Below are 15,943 nucleotides of genomic sequence, written 5' to 3' on the forward strand. Positions count from 1 at the left end.
TGAAGCAGGTGCTTCCGGGCAGCTTGCTGGGCCGCCTCGGCCGCCTCTTCCCCGCCACAGGGCCGCCGCCGCCCAGCCTCGTCCCCGGAAGGCGACGCGGGAGCCGCGGGCGCCGCCTGCTCGCCGGCTGCCCGCGCCTGCCGCAGAAGAGCCGCCGAGAGGGGAGCCGGGCGGCGCCCGCAGCACCCGCTCCGCCGGCAAGCGGCCTGCCGGGGGACGCGCGGGGTGGCGCTCGCGGCCCGCCCGCGGGGCGAGGGGGGCGGCCCGGAGGGGAGCGCGCCCGCCCGCCCGGGGGCTCACGCGGCGCCGGCGGGGTCGCCCCGCCCAGGGGCTGCTCCCGGCCCGGAAGGGGCCGGCAGCCAGGCGGGCGAGGCAGGCCAGGCGCGGCCGCCCCGCTCGCCCCGCGCCGCGGCCATGGTCGAGCCGCCCCTGGCGCCGCCGGCTGCCGCGGGCGCGGCGCTGCCGTGCCGGCTGCAATACCTGGAGGACGGGGACCCCTTCTCGTGCGCCGCCTTCCCGGAGCCGCGCCGCCCGCCCGCCCAGGCCGTCCTGGAGGCGCTGCCGCTCGCCGCCCAGGTGCCCGCCTTCCATCGCCTGCTGGGCGCGCCGCTGCCGGTGAGCGGGGCGGGGCGGGGCGGGGCGCGGGGCTGCCTTGCGGCGCTCGCGGCACTGGCCGGCCCGGCCCGGCCCGGCCGCCCCGCGCGGCGCCAGCCCTCCTCGCCCACGGGGCGCCCGGAGGGGTCCCGGGCCGAGGCGCGCGGCGCAGCGCGGAGTTCCGCCAGCCGTCCCTGGCGGGGCGCCAGGCGCTCTTGTGTCGCCGTTGCCCTGCCGGCCCGGGGGACGAGGGCTCCCGCTCCCAGCCTGCCGGCCCCCCGGATCGCCCCTTCCTCGCCACGGGGGGCCTCCGGGGCTGCCGCGAGGCGCCCCGGCCTGGAAGCGCCCGGCCTCGGGCGCAATCGCGCGGAGACCAGAAGCCGGCCGGCCGCGCCGCGCCTCGGCGGACGCGCTCGCGATGGCCCAAGGCGCGCGGCCGTAGGAGCGCCTCCCGTGACGCACGCGCTGCCCCGGAAGGCCACGAGGCCCCTCCGCTCGACGGACGCGCCCCGCCTGCTCCGCGGAAGAACGGGCCGGTCTGTCGGCGGCCGGTGCCGGAGCTCCGCGGCCTCTTGAGCGCCGGGCGCCGCAGGGCAGCGGGGGCGGCGGGCTGTCCGGAGCGCGAGCGGCTGCTCGGCCGGGGCGCGCGGCGCGCGTGATGGCTGGGCGGGGGCGCGAGCGGAGGGCCTGGCGCGGGCGCGGGCTGGGGCTCGCCGGCAGCGCCGCCAGCGCCGGCCCCCAGCGCCGGCCTGCGGGGGCTCGCGGCTCGGCCTTGGCGTGACGCAGCGGCGCGCCTGCGCTCGACCCGGTCGTGGCGTGTTCGTTGGCCGGGCTGAGAGCGGGTGGGGCGAGGCGGGGAAGCGGGCCCAGCCGAGCCGCTTGGGGTCCGGCCCGGGCTCTGCGCCGGCCGAGCCGCCTCCGTGGCAGCTGTTCTCGTGGCCTGGCTCAGGCCTCCCCAGCCGGGCGCTGCTGCCCCCAGATGGGCTGGGCTACGACCCCTGTAGTCCCCCGGCCACCTGGAGGGCGTCGGGCTGGGCGAGGCCGGGCGGGCGGGTGTGGCAGCCAGGGAAGCCGAACGAGGCTTCCCCCGAATGCATCTTTGTGCGGAATGTGGTGCTTTGTGAAATGGCGGATGGGGCCAGGAGGGCTGGTATTCGGGGGTCCCAGCAGGTGTGGGGGGGCGTTAAGCTGTTAGCAGCTCCAGCCCCCCCCCCCCCGCCCCAGCTGGGAAGTGGGGGAGCGGGAGCATGGCGCTCGAGCCCTGGCGCTGGGCTTCCCGTTAGCAACGTGCTGCGTTGCTTGCGCTGAGGAAGAAAAGCCCCCATCTCCGAGGCCAGCACGGAGGTACCTTTCTCGGGTATGGAGTTACCACGTGCCCCTGATTACATGCACGCATGTGACCAACCGACACATGTAATGTTGGATTTTGGGCTTAGTGCCAGGGCGCACAACACAGAGCAACGCTGCGCTTACGGGAAATGAGTGACCGCACAAGACTGAAAAGCATGTATGTCGAGAACATCAGAAGAGCCATGCTGGATCACACCAAGGTGCATGTAGTCCAGCACTCGGTTCACACAGTGGCCAACCAGCTGGCCTGATGGGAAGCCTACAAACAGGACACAAGGGGAATAGCACCTCCCACCCATGTTCCCCAGCACCTGGTATACATAGGCTACTGCCTGTGTGCTGGAGGTCCTGTACAGCCACGAGGGCTAGCAGCTGCTGATAGCCTTCCCGTCCATGCTGTGATGCAGAATTGTAAGTTACCCTGCAGTTTTGTAGAAGTTACTCTACAATGCAGTTTTACTCCAGAATGGAAGAGTTGATTAGATGAACACAAGCTCAGACCAGAAGCTACTCTTATACTGAATTTCTGGAGTGAAGAAGGGAGGTCGTGGCAGGGGAGCATCTGGTGCCAAGAAAGGACACGCGAGGGGGTGGGGGGCATCTGCTGGGAGGCGCTGGAGGCCGAGCTGCCACGGGGCAAACTCAAAAGGCCAAGGGCCTGAGGATGGGCAACCTGAGCAGGAGAAGGAACGGTGATGGAGAGCGCTTGGGGGAAATGAGAGAGGAAGGAGGCGGCGAAGGGGTCCAGCGAGGGCTCTTCCCAAGGGCGCGCAGTTATGCCAGCATTTTTCAGGTGAACAGGATACCAGGGCTTGTGGGGTTGCTGTTCAAGAATTAATGGTGGAGTCCCCCCCATGCCTCTATGGAAACAATCACCCACTTGTATTCATTCTTGACGTTCCCCAAGGGAACACCTCTCCCGACGCGGAGTGGAGGCGCCTGTCCCAAGTGGCTGCCAAAGTGGCTGCTTGCGCTGGTGGCAGGGCCTCCGTCATTCCTCCCGCCGTTGGAGTTCCAGATTGGCCAGCTCAGGATGTGCCTGGGATGCTCTGGTTGGAATAGTGACTCGGTGGTAGGGATATCAGAGAAATCCGCCACGGACCCCAGTGAGGGCGGATTCAATAGAATCCGGCCTCCAGAGGCGGAAAGGATCCCTTACCTACGCCTCCCTGTGGAATCCTCTCCAGCCGGATCCTCCCCACCGGCAGCTCCGGAGCACCAGCGATACAGCTGCCATTGCCATGGCGCATCGCTGGCTGAGGCTGACTCCAGACGCAAATGGCATCCACTACGCCATTTGTGGCCATAAAGCTCTTAGGTTAAGCTAAATGCAGCTGTAAATGGCTGCCTTTAGCTTAAACTAAGGGCTTTACGGCCGCAAATGGTGTCTGCTAGCCTATTGTGTGAAAAACCACAGATGCAAATGGTGTAGCAGCCATTTATGGCTGCATTTAGCTTAATCTAAGGGCTTTACAGCCGCAAATGGCATAGTGGACGCCATTTGCATCTGGAGTCAGCCTCAGCCAGCGATGCGGCACGCCAGTGGCGGCCGAATCACTGACGCTCCGGAGCTGGCCGGCGGCTCTGCGAAATCACTGTGGAGTGGAGCTGGCCGGCGAGGATTCTGGGGGGAGGGACGGACCACCTCCCCCCAAGGGCGGATTCCCCAGCAGAGAAGCGTCTCCCTAACCTACTCGGTGGTCAGGGAGACGCTTGCAGGTTCCAGATGCGGCGAGGGCTGCTTCTGGCCGTCGGCGCCCACTGCTCCTGCCTTGCCCTGGCTGACCCTGAGCCCCGCTTGATCAGCCTCAGGGGACGAAATGGAGATTCTGGAGTCGGGGTCTGTGAGGCGCATTTCAAAATGAGCTCAAGAGTAATGGCTGTGTGTGGAGGGCATGTGAATGAGGCGGGACCGTGGCCTTAACCCTGCCCGCTGCTGGCCCATGGCGCCCAGAAGGTGACTCTGAGGTAGGGATGTCAGAGAACTCTGCCAGGGATCTTGGTGAGGCTGAATGCCAGTGCATTTGGCCCCCCGAAATCCATGGCGGAACGAAGCCCCCCCCCCCCCCGCCCCGTGAAAGGTGCGCGAAATGGGACACCTTCCTGCTGCCGTTCGCGCTGACTTGCGAATGGTGGCCGTATCTGCAGCCTATCCGCAGCCGTAAATATTTACGTAGCCTATCACAGCAAAATACGGGGATGCAAATTTGCATCCCTGCAGGCTGCCCAGCAGGTGGTTGTCCGGCTGCAGGCGGCCCCGGCCGGCGGCTCTGTGGAATCTCCGCCGAGCTGAGCCGGCTGGAGAGAATTTCGGGGGGAGGGATGGAGCACCTTCCTCCCACCGCGAATGTCACCCTTCAAAAAGGTGACTTTCGTACATCCCTACTCTGAGGGAGTGAGGCCCTTGAACTGGAAAACACCCCGGGATGCGAGAGGCTGCCTTGTCCCGAGCCAGACAGACCCTTTCCCATCTAGGCCAGCATTGCCAAGACCGATAGCAGCAACGGCCCGCCCTCCCGGGTTTCAGGCAGGACCCTCCTCTAGTGCTACCTCGAATTGCCACTGGGGGTTGAACCGGGGCCTTCCACAGGCCGAGCCAGGGCCCTGCTGCGCAGCCACGATCCCCCCCGCTCTGCTGCCTTCGAAGACCATCAGGGAAAGTGCCCACGAGTGTGGCGTTGGTCATGATTCCTCACACCCTTTCACGTAACTTGAAGTTGTTTTCCAAGACTTGCACAACAACTCCGGATCCCCTCCCCTCACGTTTCCTGGCTGCCGACTCCGCTGCCAGTATACTTCCTCTCCCCCACACAGTCAACCCACCTCTCTGCTTGGGCTCCTTCCCAAGTGTATTCAAACATGTTGTTTCCCTTTTCAGAAATGCACATCTCCCTGCCCTGCCCCATTGCCGTTCTGCCCATTGCCTCTGAACTCCTAGCTCATGCTGTTCCCTCCTGCTGTTCAGACTCTCCTCCAGCTCCCCTCTTGACGTCCTTCAGTCTGGTTTTCACTGGGGATGAGAAGAAGAGTGTTGTGTACTTTTTTCCCCAAGGGTTTCCTGCAATTTTTTTAAAGGAAATTTTGGGGAACAATGAAAAAAACCTCCAATGAAACACTTTCTCTTGGAATGAGTGAAATGCTTTTTAAGACAAGGTTTGTACTAAAAATGCTGTGAAATTTTTCATGTAAATCAATATGCAGCATTAGAGAATGATAATTCCTGAGCATACTGTAGAGTTCAGTGTTTTCAGTTACAAAGTTTAACTTCCTGTTCTCATACCGTGTGACTCGGAGTCTGTTTTCTTTTGTTTACAATGTGTGGTTTGTATTTTCAATTTCTAGTTTTCCTATTTCTCAGACGACAATGACCTGCTTTGCATATAATGCTAAACCATGGTTTATTTAACCTATGGTTTATTGTTCTGTCCAGGGATTGTCTGGCAGATGATCAAACAATTTGTTTTCTCAATTCTTGGATTGTTGGTTTCCCTCTTCCTTCACCTGCTGCCTTCTTGTATCCCAAATGCCTTTGTGGCACTGTACTACTGATATGTGGAGTGGCTGGGTTTTTTTTTAACCACTCTCACTCCCTGCCTCTGTAACCTGGCGAAACAACCCATGAACAACCCATGATTCTGGGTTGACATGTAATGACGACCTATGGTTTAAAAGAGCCATGGGTTCTCTTTCAGGACTGTTTGTGGTTTAAAAAAAAGTGGTTTGTTAGTGCGGCTGGGTTGTTAGTGTCACTCATCATGACAACCCAGAATTCAATAATAAATTCAACAACAATTAAATAAACCATAGATTTGCATTATGTGTGAACAAGATCAAAAAAGAAGATACATGTTCTTAGGCAGCATAGGGTGCAGCAGTTTATAGCATGTGTACTCCCTCTAGTATTGAGTATATTTACAATTTTGCTTGTAGAAAACTTAAAGAGTGCAATCCTATATACACTTTCCTGGGATGATATGCCATTGAACGCAATAGCACTTACTTCTGAGTAGGCTGTATAGGATTGCACTGTAAGGCATTATACTTTTGAGGCTGGAGTCCTATGCATGCTTACCTGCAAGTCAGCTTCACTAAACAGAATGGGTCTTACTTCTTAGTAAAAGTGCATAGGGTTCTTTTATGTAAACTGCCTTAGTAGAGTTTTTTACTCTAAAATGTGACCTAAAAATGTGTCATAGAAATGCTCTGTATATTTCATCAACATTCCAAATTTTATATGCTTAGTTATATAGTATAGTTATAATACGATTATAAAATGATGCATTTTATGGTTAATGTTAGCACTTTTTCACTTAGAGAAGTTTTGATTTTACTGTCTTTCTGAATGGATTGTTCCTGTTTTAGTTTTTGTTTGTACTTGTGAGCCTTATTTTTTCTATTTTTAAAACTTGTGTCTTACTGCTTTGTTAGCCACCCTGGGAACATAAATTTGTGTTGAATCAGCAGGATATAAATAATGTAAGTAAATAAAAATTAAAAAAAATTAGGTTTGATAAGAAAGGAAGCATATTTCATACCCCCCCCCCCAAATCCTCCCCATCATGGCTTTCAGATTCCTGAAATTTTACATCTTTAGTTTCCGCCTGCTGCACTCCATTGAAACCGCCCTCGGAAAAGCAGTTGATAAGCTCCCCCCTCAGTGCAAAAACTTAACATCTCTGTTGGTCCTCATGCTTCTTGACCTTTCTGCTGCCTCTGCTACAGCTGATCACGCTGTCGGCTCCGTTCCCTTTATGCCTGAGGCCGCCGTGGTTATGCCCTTAGCTGGTTCTCCTCCTGCCTGTCTGGATGTTCTTTCCACATTTCCATAGGAAGAAGCTCCTCCTCTGTGTTCGCTCTCTATGTCCTTAGCCCTCTGCTCTTCCCTCTCTGCATACTGCCTCTGGGTGGTCTCATCACATCTGAGGGCTTTCAGTGTCCCCTGTACGCAGGTGACACCCAGCTCCATCTCTTTGCCCCTCACTTCAGTCTGCATCTCCACCTGCAATATCCCTGCTTGGATGCTTCGTTGTCTCAAGCTTCATATGTCCTGGGATGCTTCCAGATGGAGGGCTCCCAGCCCTAACCCTCAGAGGCCTTGTGCAGCTATTCCCTCCCTTAGCGGATATTTCCTGGTAAGAAAAGAGATGAAAGAAGCATTGGGAATACATGGGAGGGCTACCAGTTGAAGATGTCGTTGTGTGGACCTTCTGTGAATGAGGCAAGGCCATTGCTCAATAAGAGCCTCCTCTGGAAGCACTCTTGAGTCAGAACCTCCCAAGCTCCGCTCTCCTTGTATGCTTCCCGTATGCATTGACAGAGTTGCCATCATCCACCCTGCAGACTGCATACCAGGAGGGAAGGAGGGGCCACAAATCAAGCCAGATTGTGCTGTTTCTCCCTTTATAATGTTCCCACGTGCATCCCTCCCTATCTGCCCCCTTGGCAGAAGTGATGAGAGAGGTGAATGACTTTAACAACGCAGGTTGAGAATGGTGCATATTTGCTTTGGTGTGTGAGTGAGAGAGAGAGAGAAGGGGGCATCACCAAGTGCTACCCATCTCCTCGTTCCAGAGGAGCATGAACCTATTGCGGCATGGCTTGATGCCCCCTGGTCAGGTTGGCGCCCATGGGATGGTGGTGCTGCCTGCCTGCATAACTGCTGTCTTGCTTGAATCATCTGGAGCTGTCTCCAGGATGGGCTCCCCAATTGCTCCCACTGCTTTCATGTGGCATTGTGTGATCTGCATTACATGAGTTCAAGGTAAAGATGATGTGCAGAAGAGGATCCTACACCAGGGCAGTGTTGGCCTGATGATTTCCCACTCCTGTAAGCTTTTCTAAACGCATCACTGTTAGAATAGGTCTCTATGGTGTTTGTAGTACTTGATGACCTGCCTGCTTCTCTGGCCTGTCTGAGGATATGCAGGATGGGGTAGAGATGTGAGGGCCTGCAAAATGCTAGAAAACATTCACAAATTCAGGGGGGAAACAACCATTCCCCCCACCCTGGATTTCCCAAAAATCCTTGGGGCAAAAATGGAAAGCCCATTTCCACCCAAATTTCCTCATTTTCCCCATTTTTCTGGCCTTCACATCTTTAGGTGGAGATAGGGGAGAGTGCAAGGTGGTGCACATTGTTCAGAAGTGTTTGAATTGGTGTTGGAAAGACGAGTTGCGCACGCACTCTTTCTCAACGCGTTCTGCACCAGTCGCAGATAAGTGGGTGTTCCGCAGGCCCATTTAGCCTTGTGCCTTGGAACGTGGGCTTTGTCACCCGCGTGGCCTTTAGTGGCATTCGGAGCTGAGCAGCTCCCTCGCCCTTCACACTGGTGGCAAAGGAGAGGCCCGGCCTTGGGACTACTCCACCACTTAACTCAGCAGGCCTTGCTTTCCATGAAGCATGCCCAGGGTCAGAGTGAACTTTTAATATGTAATTTTATAATCTCTGTGATGTGTTTATGTTAGTCAGTGTTTCAAACTTAAGTGCAACTCTCATTAAAAATGTAAAAAAGCATCAACAGGCTTGGGTTGTATCTGAGCTGAAATCTCTGTTTTTTATTGGGGTTTCCAGAAAATTACTTTAACTAGAGGAGTAGGTTCATAACTATCTTTGCCTACCACCCTCTTGTTGCCTTTACAAGAATAATCAGTTTCTGAAGTGCGTGTGCTAGGCTGGCCGTCAGAGTACAAAAGATACTTTCGGGAGATGAGCCACACCCCAGCTTCCGACACAAGGCTGTTTGCCCATAGCCGTTTCAAGCGTTTGCAGAACCTACCCCTGTTGCAATGACGAGGGAGTGTCGCCCCCACAATTCCGTTGGCCCCATGGAGAAGCGCCCCATCCTGGTGGTGGGTGCACCTGATGGAACTGCCTACGACCCCGGGGCCCCGTGTGGTGCTCGAGGACACCTCTTGACCCGGCCCCTCCCCCGCCCCTCCCGATCCTTCTCTGGTTAAGAGGTTTCCGTGTGCCTTTTTAGGCTGGGTGGCTGGCTTGCAGCCAGGTGGAGGGCGGCCTTCCGGCACCATCCTCGCTTGCCTTGGGAAGAGGGCTTTCGTGCTTTAGAGCTCAGACCTCTGCCTTGGACTTGGGCTCTCGGCCAGCTTTTCTTTCCGTCTCCCCAGGTGCCCTTTGGGAAAAGAGTATTTTTTAACCAGCCTTGCCCCCTATGGTGCCCATTTTATGAATGGGCAAGTCCCGCAGCAGCCATCTTGCGAGAGAGCCTATGATGCTCTCAGAATTCCAAATGTGTCCGTGGCCCCCAAAGGCTGGGGGTCCTGCCCTAGCAGCGGGCTTTGTGCTGGTGTGGTAGCAGCAACGCAATTGCATAATGAACGCCAGTCCTTTCAGGACGGTTCTTCTTTGCTAGGCAGCGGCCAGCATTCAGAGGTTAACTTCTGTGTCCAGAGGAGTCAGATTTTCCTTGGGAGCATGTCCCAATCACTTCATCTGGGAATATCAAATATAAACCTTCCAAGTACACCCAGTGCCATCCCCTTATATGCACTTTTCCCTCTGTGTGTGTGTCGGGGGGCTGTTCCTGATCCTCGGCCCCTGCTGTGTGCTGTTCTTGGCACGAGGACTGGCCACCTGGCTTTGTGTCGTCTCCTCTCCTGCCATCTGCCCGAAGAGAAGTATGAGCCTTGTGCTGCAAGCATGAACTTGAGCAGTCCCCCCCCCCCCCAACCCACGGAGTCTATTCTGGAATGCTTCTGCCTGGGCTGCGAATCCCAGGGGAGGCTCTGAGTCTGTGCCAGGAGGCCAAGTGCTGCGCAGGGGCCCAGAATAGCTGTGGCGGCGTGAGCCCTGGGGAGCCCTGCCGCTGAGCAGGCAGCCCTTTCTGAGACAGCCTGGCGTGACTGCCTCAAGCCCGCTCCCCCCTTGCCATCATGTAGGGCGCCCCTCTTCCTCCCTACCGCCTGCCTGCCACGACGGGGCCTGGGCCGCCCTTGCGGAGGGGCTCTGTGGCATGGGCGTCGTCTCCCCGGAGGGCCTGTCCCGGCCCACAGCTGCATGTGGGGGATGAGGCGCGCCCTGCCTCCCGTGCCAATGCGCGGGCCTCTGGGGAGCCCTGCCTGTGCATGCCGCGCCCCTGGGTGCTGCTGACCTCCGTGCTCGTGGCCCGAGGTGCCGGCTGCACTCCCAGCGCCCCTTGGCCTCTGGGTGGTGAGCAGCCAGGGGCATGAGGTGCCTGGCCTGGGACCAGGCTCTGTGGGGCCCACGTGCTGAATCAGCAGGCGTGTTTGTCCCGGGGTGGGCGCTGAACCCTTCTGGCCACGTGGTGGGGGGTGAGGGCTACCTGTGGCGTAGAGGGGCAAGATGGAGCAGCAGTGCAGACAAGGAAGAGATGGGCTCGATTTGTGACCCAAGGCTGGCTAGGGGGGGCAGCGGGGAAGTACCCACAGGAGGTCTTAGAGCAGCCTCCTCTAACCTGGTGCCCTTCAGATGTGCTGGACTACAACTCCCATCATTACCCGGTTTGGAATGATGGGAGTGGCAGTCCAACACATCTGGAGGGCACCAGGCTGGGTAAAGAGTGTTGGACTCCCTGCCCACCTAGACATCTTTGGCAGGTGAGCTTTTATCAGATACTGTCTGTGTTGCTCTGCAAACATGAGGACGAGAAACCTGCTGCTTCTATGAACAGAATGCCCAAATCCCTATGAGAGATTCTCTGTTTCTGATTGCAGGTGGGGGGTTCGTTTGTACCCATGATGCTCGCTTTTGTCTGATGGACTATGGAGGAGGAGGAAGGTGTGTTGCTGCTTGTGGAAGAAACCCTGAAGGGGATCAGGCCATGACCCCAGCAGCCCCCAAAGAGGAGGCTGCCCTCCTGGCCCAGCCTGCAGTATGTCCTCCCGCCTTCCCTTGAAGCCACCCAGAGACTGAGCTCCCCGGCTGGTCAGTGGCTTGACTGGGACCGCCTGTGCCTACCCCCAAAGGTGGGGTGGGGCTGGAGAGGGCTGGCAGCAGCCTTGGAAGCTGCCCTGGCCCTGGCTGGACCCTGGCCACCCCGCCCCCCCCCCCGGTCTGAGCAGCATTTCTGCCAAGAACGTGGCTGGAGGGGAGCAGCCGCCCCTTGGCGCGACAGGCCTGCCTCCTGGCCTGCCTCTGCATTGCCTGAGCTTGGAGGGAGGCCCAGGCCAGCGAGCCCTGGGGTTGAAACCTAGATCTCCCGCTTGCCTTCCTGCGCGGCTTGGGCACCTTCCCTGCCCCAGTTCTCCTTTGCGCGCGTGCCCCTGGATGCATCCAGCCACCCAGGGGCCTGGCGAGGGACCGACCCCTGTGGAGAAGCGCCGCCCCCCCTTTCTTGCCCTGAGCCACGTCGTGTTGTGTGTGATGGGAGGTGTCCCATCCAGACCTGCGCTTTGGAAATGGAGCTAAAGTCTGTAGTTTAGAGCTGCCAGATGTACTTGAATTTTACTCCCCCGCCGCTCGCTGGCATTTAGTCTGTGGGGGGGGGGTGCTGAAGTACATGCTCCCCTCACTGCATGGTTCTCGTTATTGGCCCCGGCATTCCCCTGGAGGCTGTCATGGATCTGGAAATGGCTGGGAGCTGCCGCATCCTGTGATGAGCCAGCGCAGCGGAGAGAGCGCACTCGGCCCAGCGAGCCAGCTGCTGCTCCGGCCAGGGGCTGCGCCCGCTCCCCCTCCCCTGCGCCCAGGGCAGCTGTGGCGGGTGGCACCCTCTGGCGGGCAGGTGCCCCCTTTGCCCACTCCGTTGTGGGAAGCGCTGCCTCCCCCCCCCCCGGTGGCTCGCAGCGATGCCAACACCTGCCCCGCCCCCAGCAGCAGCGGCCTGTGTGGCTTATGCCAGGGAAGTGGCTGTTACTGGGGAGGCAGATCCTAGGATTGTCGCTCTCCCAGAGAGGCCCCCACCCGGTGCTTTGTTTAGAGAACGAGAACTCTTAGGACAAAGGCAAACGTCGACCAGTGCTTCCAGCCGCAGCTGCTATGTGCAATTGCCCTGCCTCATTCACAGAATCTCACAAGGGTGGGGTCCGGACGACAGCGTTCTGCACTTGTAACCCTCCTGTATGCCCCCTTCCATTTTTCTGCCTCTTCTTACAGCACAAAGAGTCCAGGGAAAGTTGAACCAGCTGTGCAGTGTCTATTCTTTGGTAGTGCCAAGAGTGGTCCGTCTGGAAGCCCCCCAGCACCGATGGCCCTGGCAAGATGGTCTATAAGTCTGTGCTGCCATTAGAGAGACAGCAAATGAACGAGGGGGATGTGTGGGGAGCAAGTTAGTCTTTGTGCCAGGAGGAACTGGGGGAGAGGTGGTGGCCCAGGCCCAGGTCCACCTGTCCTGCGGCCATGATGGATTTCCCTTTGCCGTAGGACTTGCCTGCTTCAGTGGTCTAGGTTTGATTGTGGGCAGACAGAGGCGGCTCCCACCACTCCCTGGCTGGCAGGCAGGAGGCTTCAGTGGAGATGCTGCCGCTCGTCCGTGGTGGTGAATCACCTTCGACTTGATATTGGCCCGGTGTGCAAGCAGCGTGAGCATCCCTTGACCCGTCTGTCTCGTCCTGGGAGGAATTGGGTGCAGCATGGGGGCAGGGGAGGGCCCCTGCTCTGCCTGCAGGTGGTCTCTGGGATTTTCAAGGGCTCCTGGCTGGGGACGTTTGCTCTCCAGAGGCCTCGAGAGCCACAGACAGACAGTATTGTGTTAGAACTATGGTCTGACTCTGCAGGACAGCCACATATTTATTGGTTTGAAGTATTTTCATTCTGCCCCCAGCGAAAAATGCTCCCACAGCGGCTCACATGCTGTAAGTAAAGAAGGCAGCCCCTGCCCACAGGCTTGCAGTCTACAGGCACGACGCACAAGGGAAACGGGATGAATAGCATAGAATCATAGAATCGTAGAATAGTAGGGTTGGAAGGGCCCCACAAGGCCAACGAGTCCAACCCTCCGCTCAGTGCAGGAATCTAAGTCAGAGCATCCCTGACAGATGGCTGTCCAGCCTCGTCTTGAATGCCTCCAGTGTGGGAGAGCCCACCACCTCCCTAGGTCCTGGGTTCCATCGTCGTATTGCTCCAACAGTCAGGAAGTTTTTCCCGATGTTCAGCCGGAATCTGGCTTCCTGTCACTTGAGCCCATGATTCCGTGTCCTGCACTTTGGGCTGGGCCAGGATGGAGAAGAGATCCTGGCCTTCCTCTCTGTGACAGCCTTTCAGGTACTTGAAGAGTGCTATCATATCTCCCCTCAGTCTTCTCTTCTCAAGGCTAAACAGGCCCAGTTCTTTCAGTCTCTCTTCATAGGGCTTTGTGTCCAGTCCCCTGATCATCTTCGTTGCCCTCCTCTGAACCCTCTCCGGCTTGCCTGCATCCTTCTTGAACTGTGGTACCCAGAACGGGACACAGTACTCCAGATGAGGCCTAACCAGTGCTGAGTAGAGGGGAACTAGGACGTCCCGGGATTTGGAAGCTCTGCTTCTAGGATGGGGAGGGATGAGAGGAATGGAGGGGCCTTTCAGCAGGGCTGGTGGGATGTGCCTCGTCCCTCTTCAGCCTGCCGGAATGGCTGCAGGCAGCGACAGTTGAGGGAGGGACGAAGAGTCTTCATGGTTGCATGCGTTGCTCTCCTCTGTGCGGGCCTTTAAAAACATAACCCCTTTGTGGCTATTTGTATCCCACGAGCATGAGGTGATCCAGACCTTTGCCCTGGGCGTGGCTTTTTGAGTATCTCTCTGCATTCATGATGTTTCCCAGCAGTGTATTTCTAGCCCTCTTAGAGTCAAAAGACTTTCTGAAAACGGGATCCCGGTACGCTGCTGCGTGTCTGTGCGCATGCACGAATCTGGAAATTGGGACGCTTACTCAACACTTCCATTGAGAGTGTAATGTTTTAGGTCTTTTTGGCATCTGCTACCCAGCTAGCTCTTCGACCCACAGGATTCTCAGAGCAGCTTACAACACCGTTAAAATGTACAAATCATAAAATCAGTATAAACAGGACAAGACACCTGCATCTGGGGGTCAAACCTCTTTCAGTCCAAAGACCAAATTCCACTTTGGAGAAGTTCTTCAGGGGCAGGGCCAAAAATACCCCCACGCCCCTCCCCCAGCGTAAAGCTCTTGCTGCCTGGAACTAAGCCTCAAGAGAGCCATTTTGGGATGGAGAAGCTATGCAAAAGCTGGGAAGCCACCAAAGGACTGGCAGTGGGGGGAGGGGTGTGGCCAGGGAAAGGGTGTGGCTTTCTGGTGAGACACGGGGGGGCTTCCTGGAGGGCTGGATTTGGGCTGAGCTTCCCCCACCCTGCCTTCCTTATTTGAGTTCAGCGGTAGGTCGCCTCCGGCCCATCACATGGTTTTGCTTCTCACCTATGGAGAATCGTCCCCAAGTGTGGATATGATCCCCCAGGCTCCAAGGGCCTGGGCCATGCAAGCATAGAAGAGGGAACTGTGGAAGCCACCCGGCCAGTGGCAGAGACTTGAACAGAGAAGAGGTTGGATGCTGTGGGCACCTTTTGTAGGACCTCCAAGACATTTTTAAGTAATAGTTGTGTGTCCAAATGGACACCCCGTGGACATTGATTACAAAATGTAATCAGTGAACCAAGAACTCAAATTCACATTGGAAGCTGCTGAAACACAGACCAGAGGTACGAAGTGTTAACAGAATGGAATAGAAACTGTAGAACATATGGGGCACATAACACAATAATTCTCAGGGTTCTTACAAACCACCAGTCTTTCTGAAACACTTCTTAACAAAATCTCTCTCCCGCTACACTGCGATGTCTGGCTATCTTCATTCTTTTTTTGGTAAGAATTCCGCTATAGCGGGGCATGGATGATAAGCAGCAGCACCTCTGCCATTCAGTGAAACAACAGTCTTGCATTCATAGATTCTTCTACCAAGGAGGAGACTTGGTGGAGGAGTGAGGAGACTTTATTTGATTGTCATGAGGAACTGCTCTCTCTGTTGTCATAGAGTGGGGAGACAGTACCAAATTTGAAGCAAGCAATTTCTGTAGTAAACTTGAAGTGCAAACAAGCTTCTGCAGCTTATTAGAATATTTTATGCCACAGTCTGGAGTGTCTATTTCTGGTATTTCCTGAACTGCTGGCCAGTTATCGCAGACACTTGAAAAAAATTCTGCCATAGCCTCCTTACCAAAAATGGGCTCAACCAGTGGAGATTATTTCTTTAGGTGTCAGCACAGTCAAAATGGAAGACATCTTTGAGATAGTATTGTAGTTCTTCTACTTACAGTCTGATGTGGCGAAAGTTCATGAATGGTGACAGGACCTCTACTTTACAGCAGACCATGAACATCTTCCAGTCGTAACATGCGGCACGTTTTGCGTACTACTACACCGCTGCTCTTCCTCTTCTTTATCTACAGATATGTCAATCTCATTACTGTTTTTTGAGAAGATGAATAGGGCTGTGCACTGCTTTGGCCCAAGTCCCAAAGCAGATCAGGGTGATGCAGGCCAAAGTGGTCCAGTTCCAGAGCAGGTTGGGAGTTGCCTGAAGCAGGTGGGACTGCTCCGAAGCACCTTGGGCTGCTTCAGCCCGATCCAGACAGCTGCCTACCCTGCTGCCAAGCCCCTTGCTCCTGGGGAGTGTGGGTTTAGACCCATTTGCACCTGTAATATTGCATAGATGGCCACTTTACAGCTGCAGTCTGCACACCATTTACTTACCGGAAGAAGACGAGTCACAGTTTTAAAGGAAAATGGGAACGCACCCCAAGATGGTGATGGCTACAGGCACTGCCCACGGGTCCAGGTAAAGAAGAGCAGGGGGCTCACACAGGGGGCGCCTTGGCTATCCAGACCCCACTTTGGATCTGGAGGCTGAAGCGGGTTGGCCTGGCTCCAGATTGGCCTGAGGCAGTTGGGGTCAATTTGGAAGCTCCAAATCTGCCTCCAGAGCAAGTCCGGGGGGTCCCAGCACAGCCCCAGAAATTCTCTTCCTCACCATCTGGCGCAGGGCCACCACTAATGATGTCAAGTTTTCGAAGGACATTGTCTCTTGCAGTCGG

General features: G+C 56.5%; 1 protein-coding gene across 3 annotated transcripts in view; it reads left to right on the forward strand.

The window, feature by feature from the left end:
• Positions 1–329: 329 nt before the first annotated feature.
• FHOD1 (formin homology 2 domain containing 1) overlaps positions 330–15,943 on the forward strand; it is a 73,341-nt gene continuing 57,727 nt past the window's right edge. For all 3 annotated transcript variants that reach the window (XM_084812339.1, XM_084812340.1, XM_084812341.1), the window contains exon 1: positions 330–615. In XM_084812339.1, the coding sequence (XP_084668465.1) occupies positions 415–615 (201 nt within the window). In that variant the 5' untranslated portion in view covers positions 330–414. The remainder of the gene's footprint in view (positions 616–15,943) is intronic.

The sequence above is a fragment of the Heloderma suspectum genome, chromosome 8 (genome assembly GCF_057233095.1).
Source record: "Heloderma suspectum isolate Gila_16-S chromosome 8, 16-S_ref, whole genome shotgun sequence".
NCBI classification, from domain to species: domain Eukaryota; kingdom Metazoa; phylum Chordata; class Lepidosauria; order Squamata; family Helodermatidae; genus Heloderma; species Heloderma suspectum.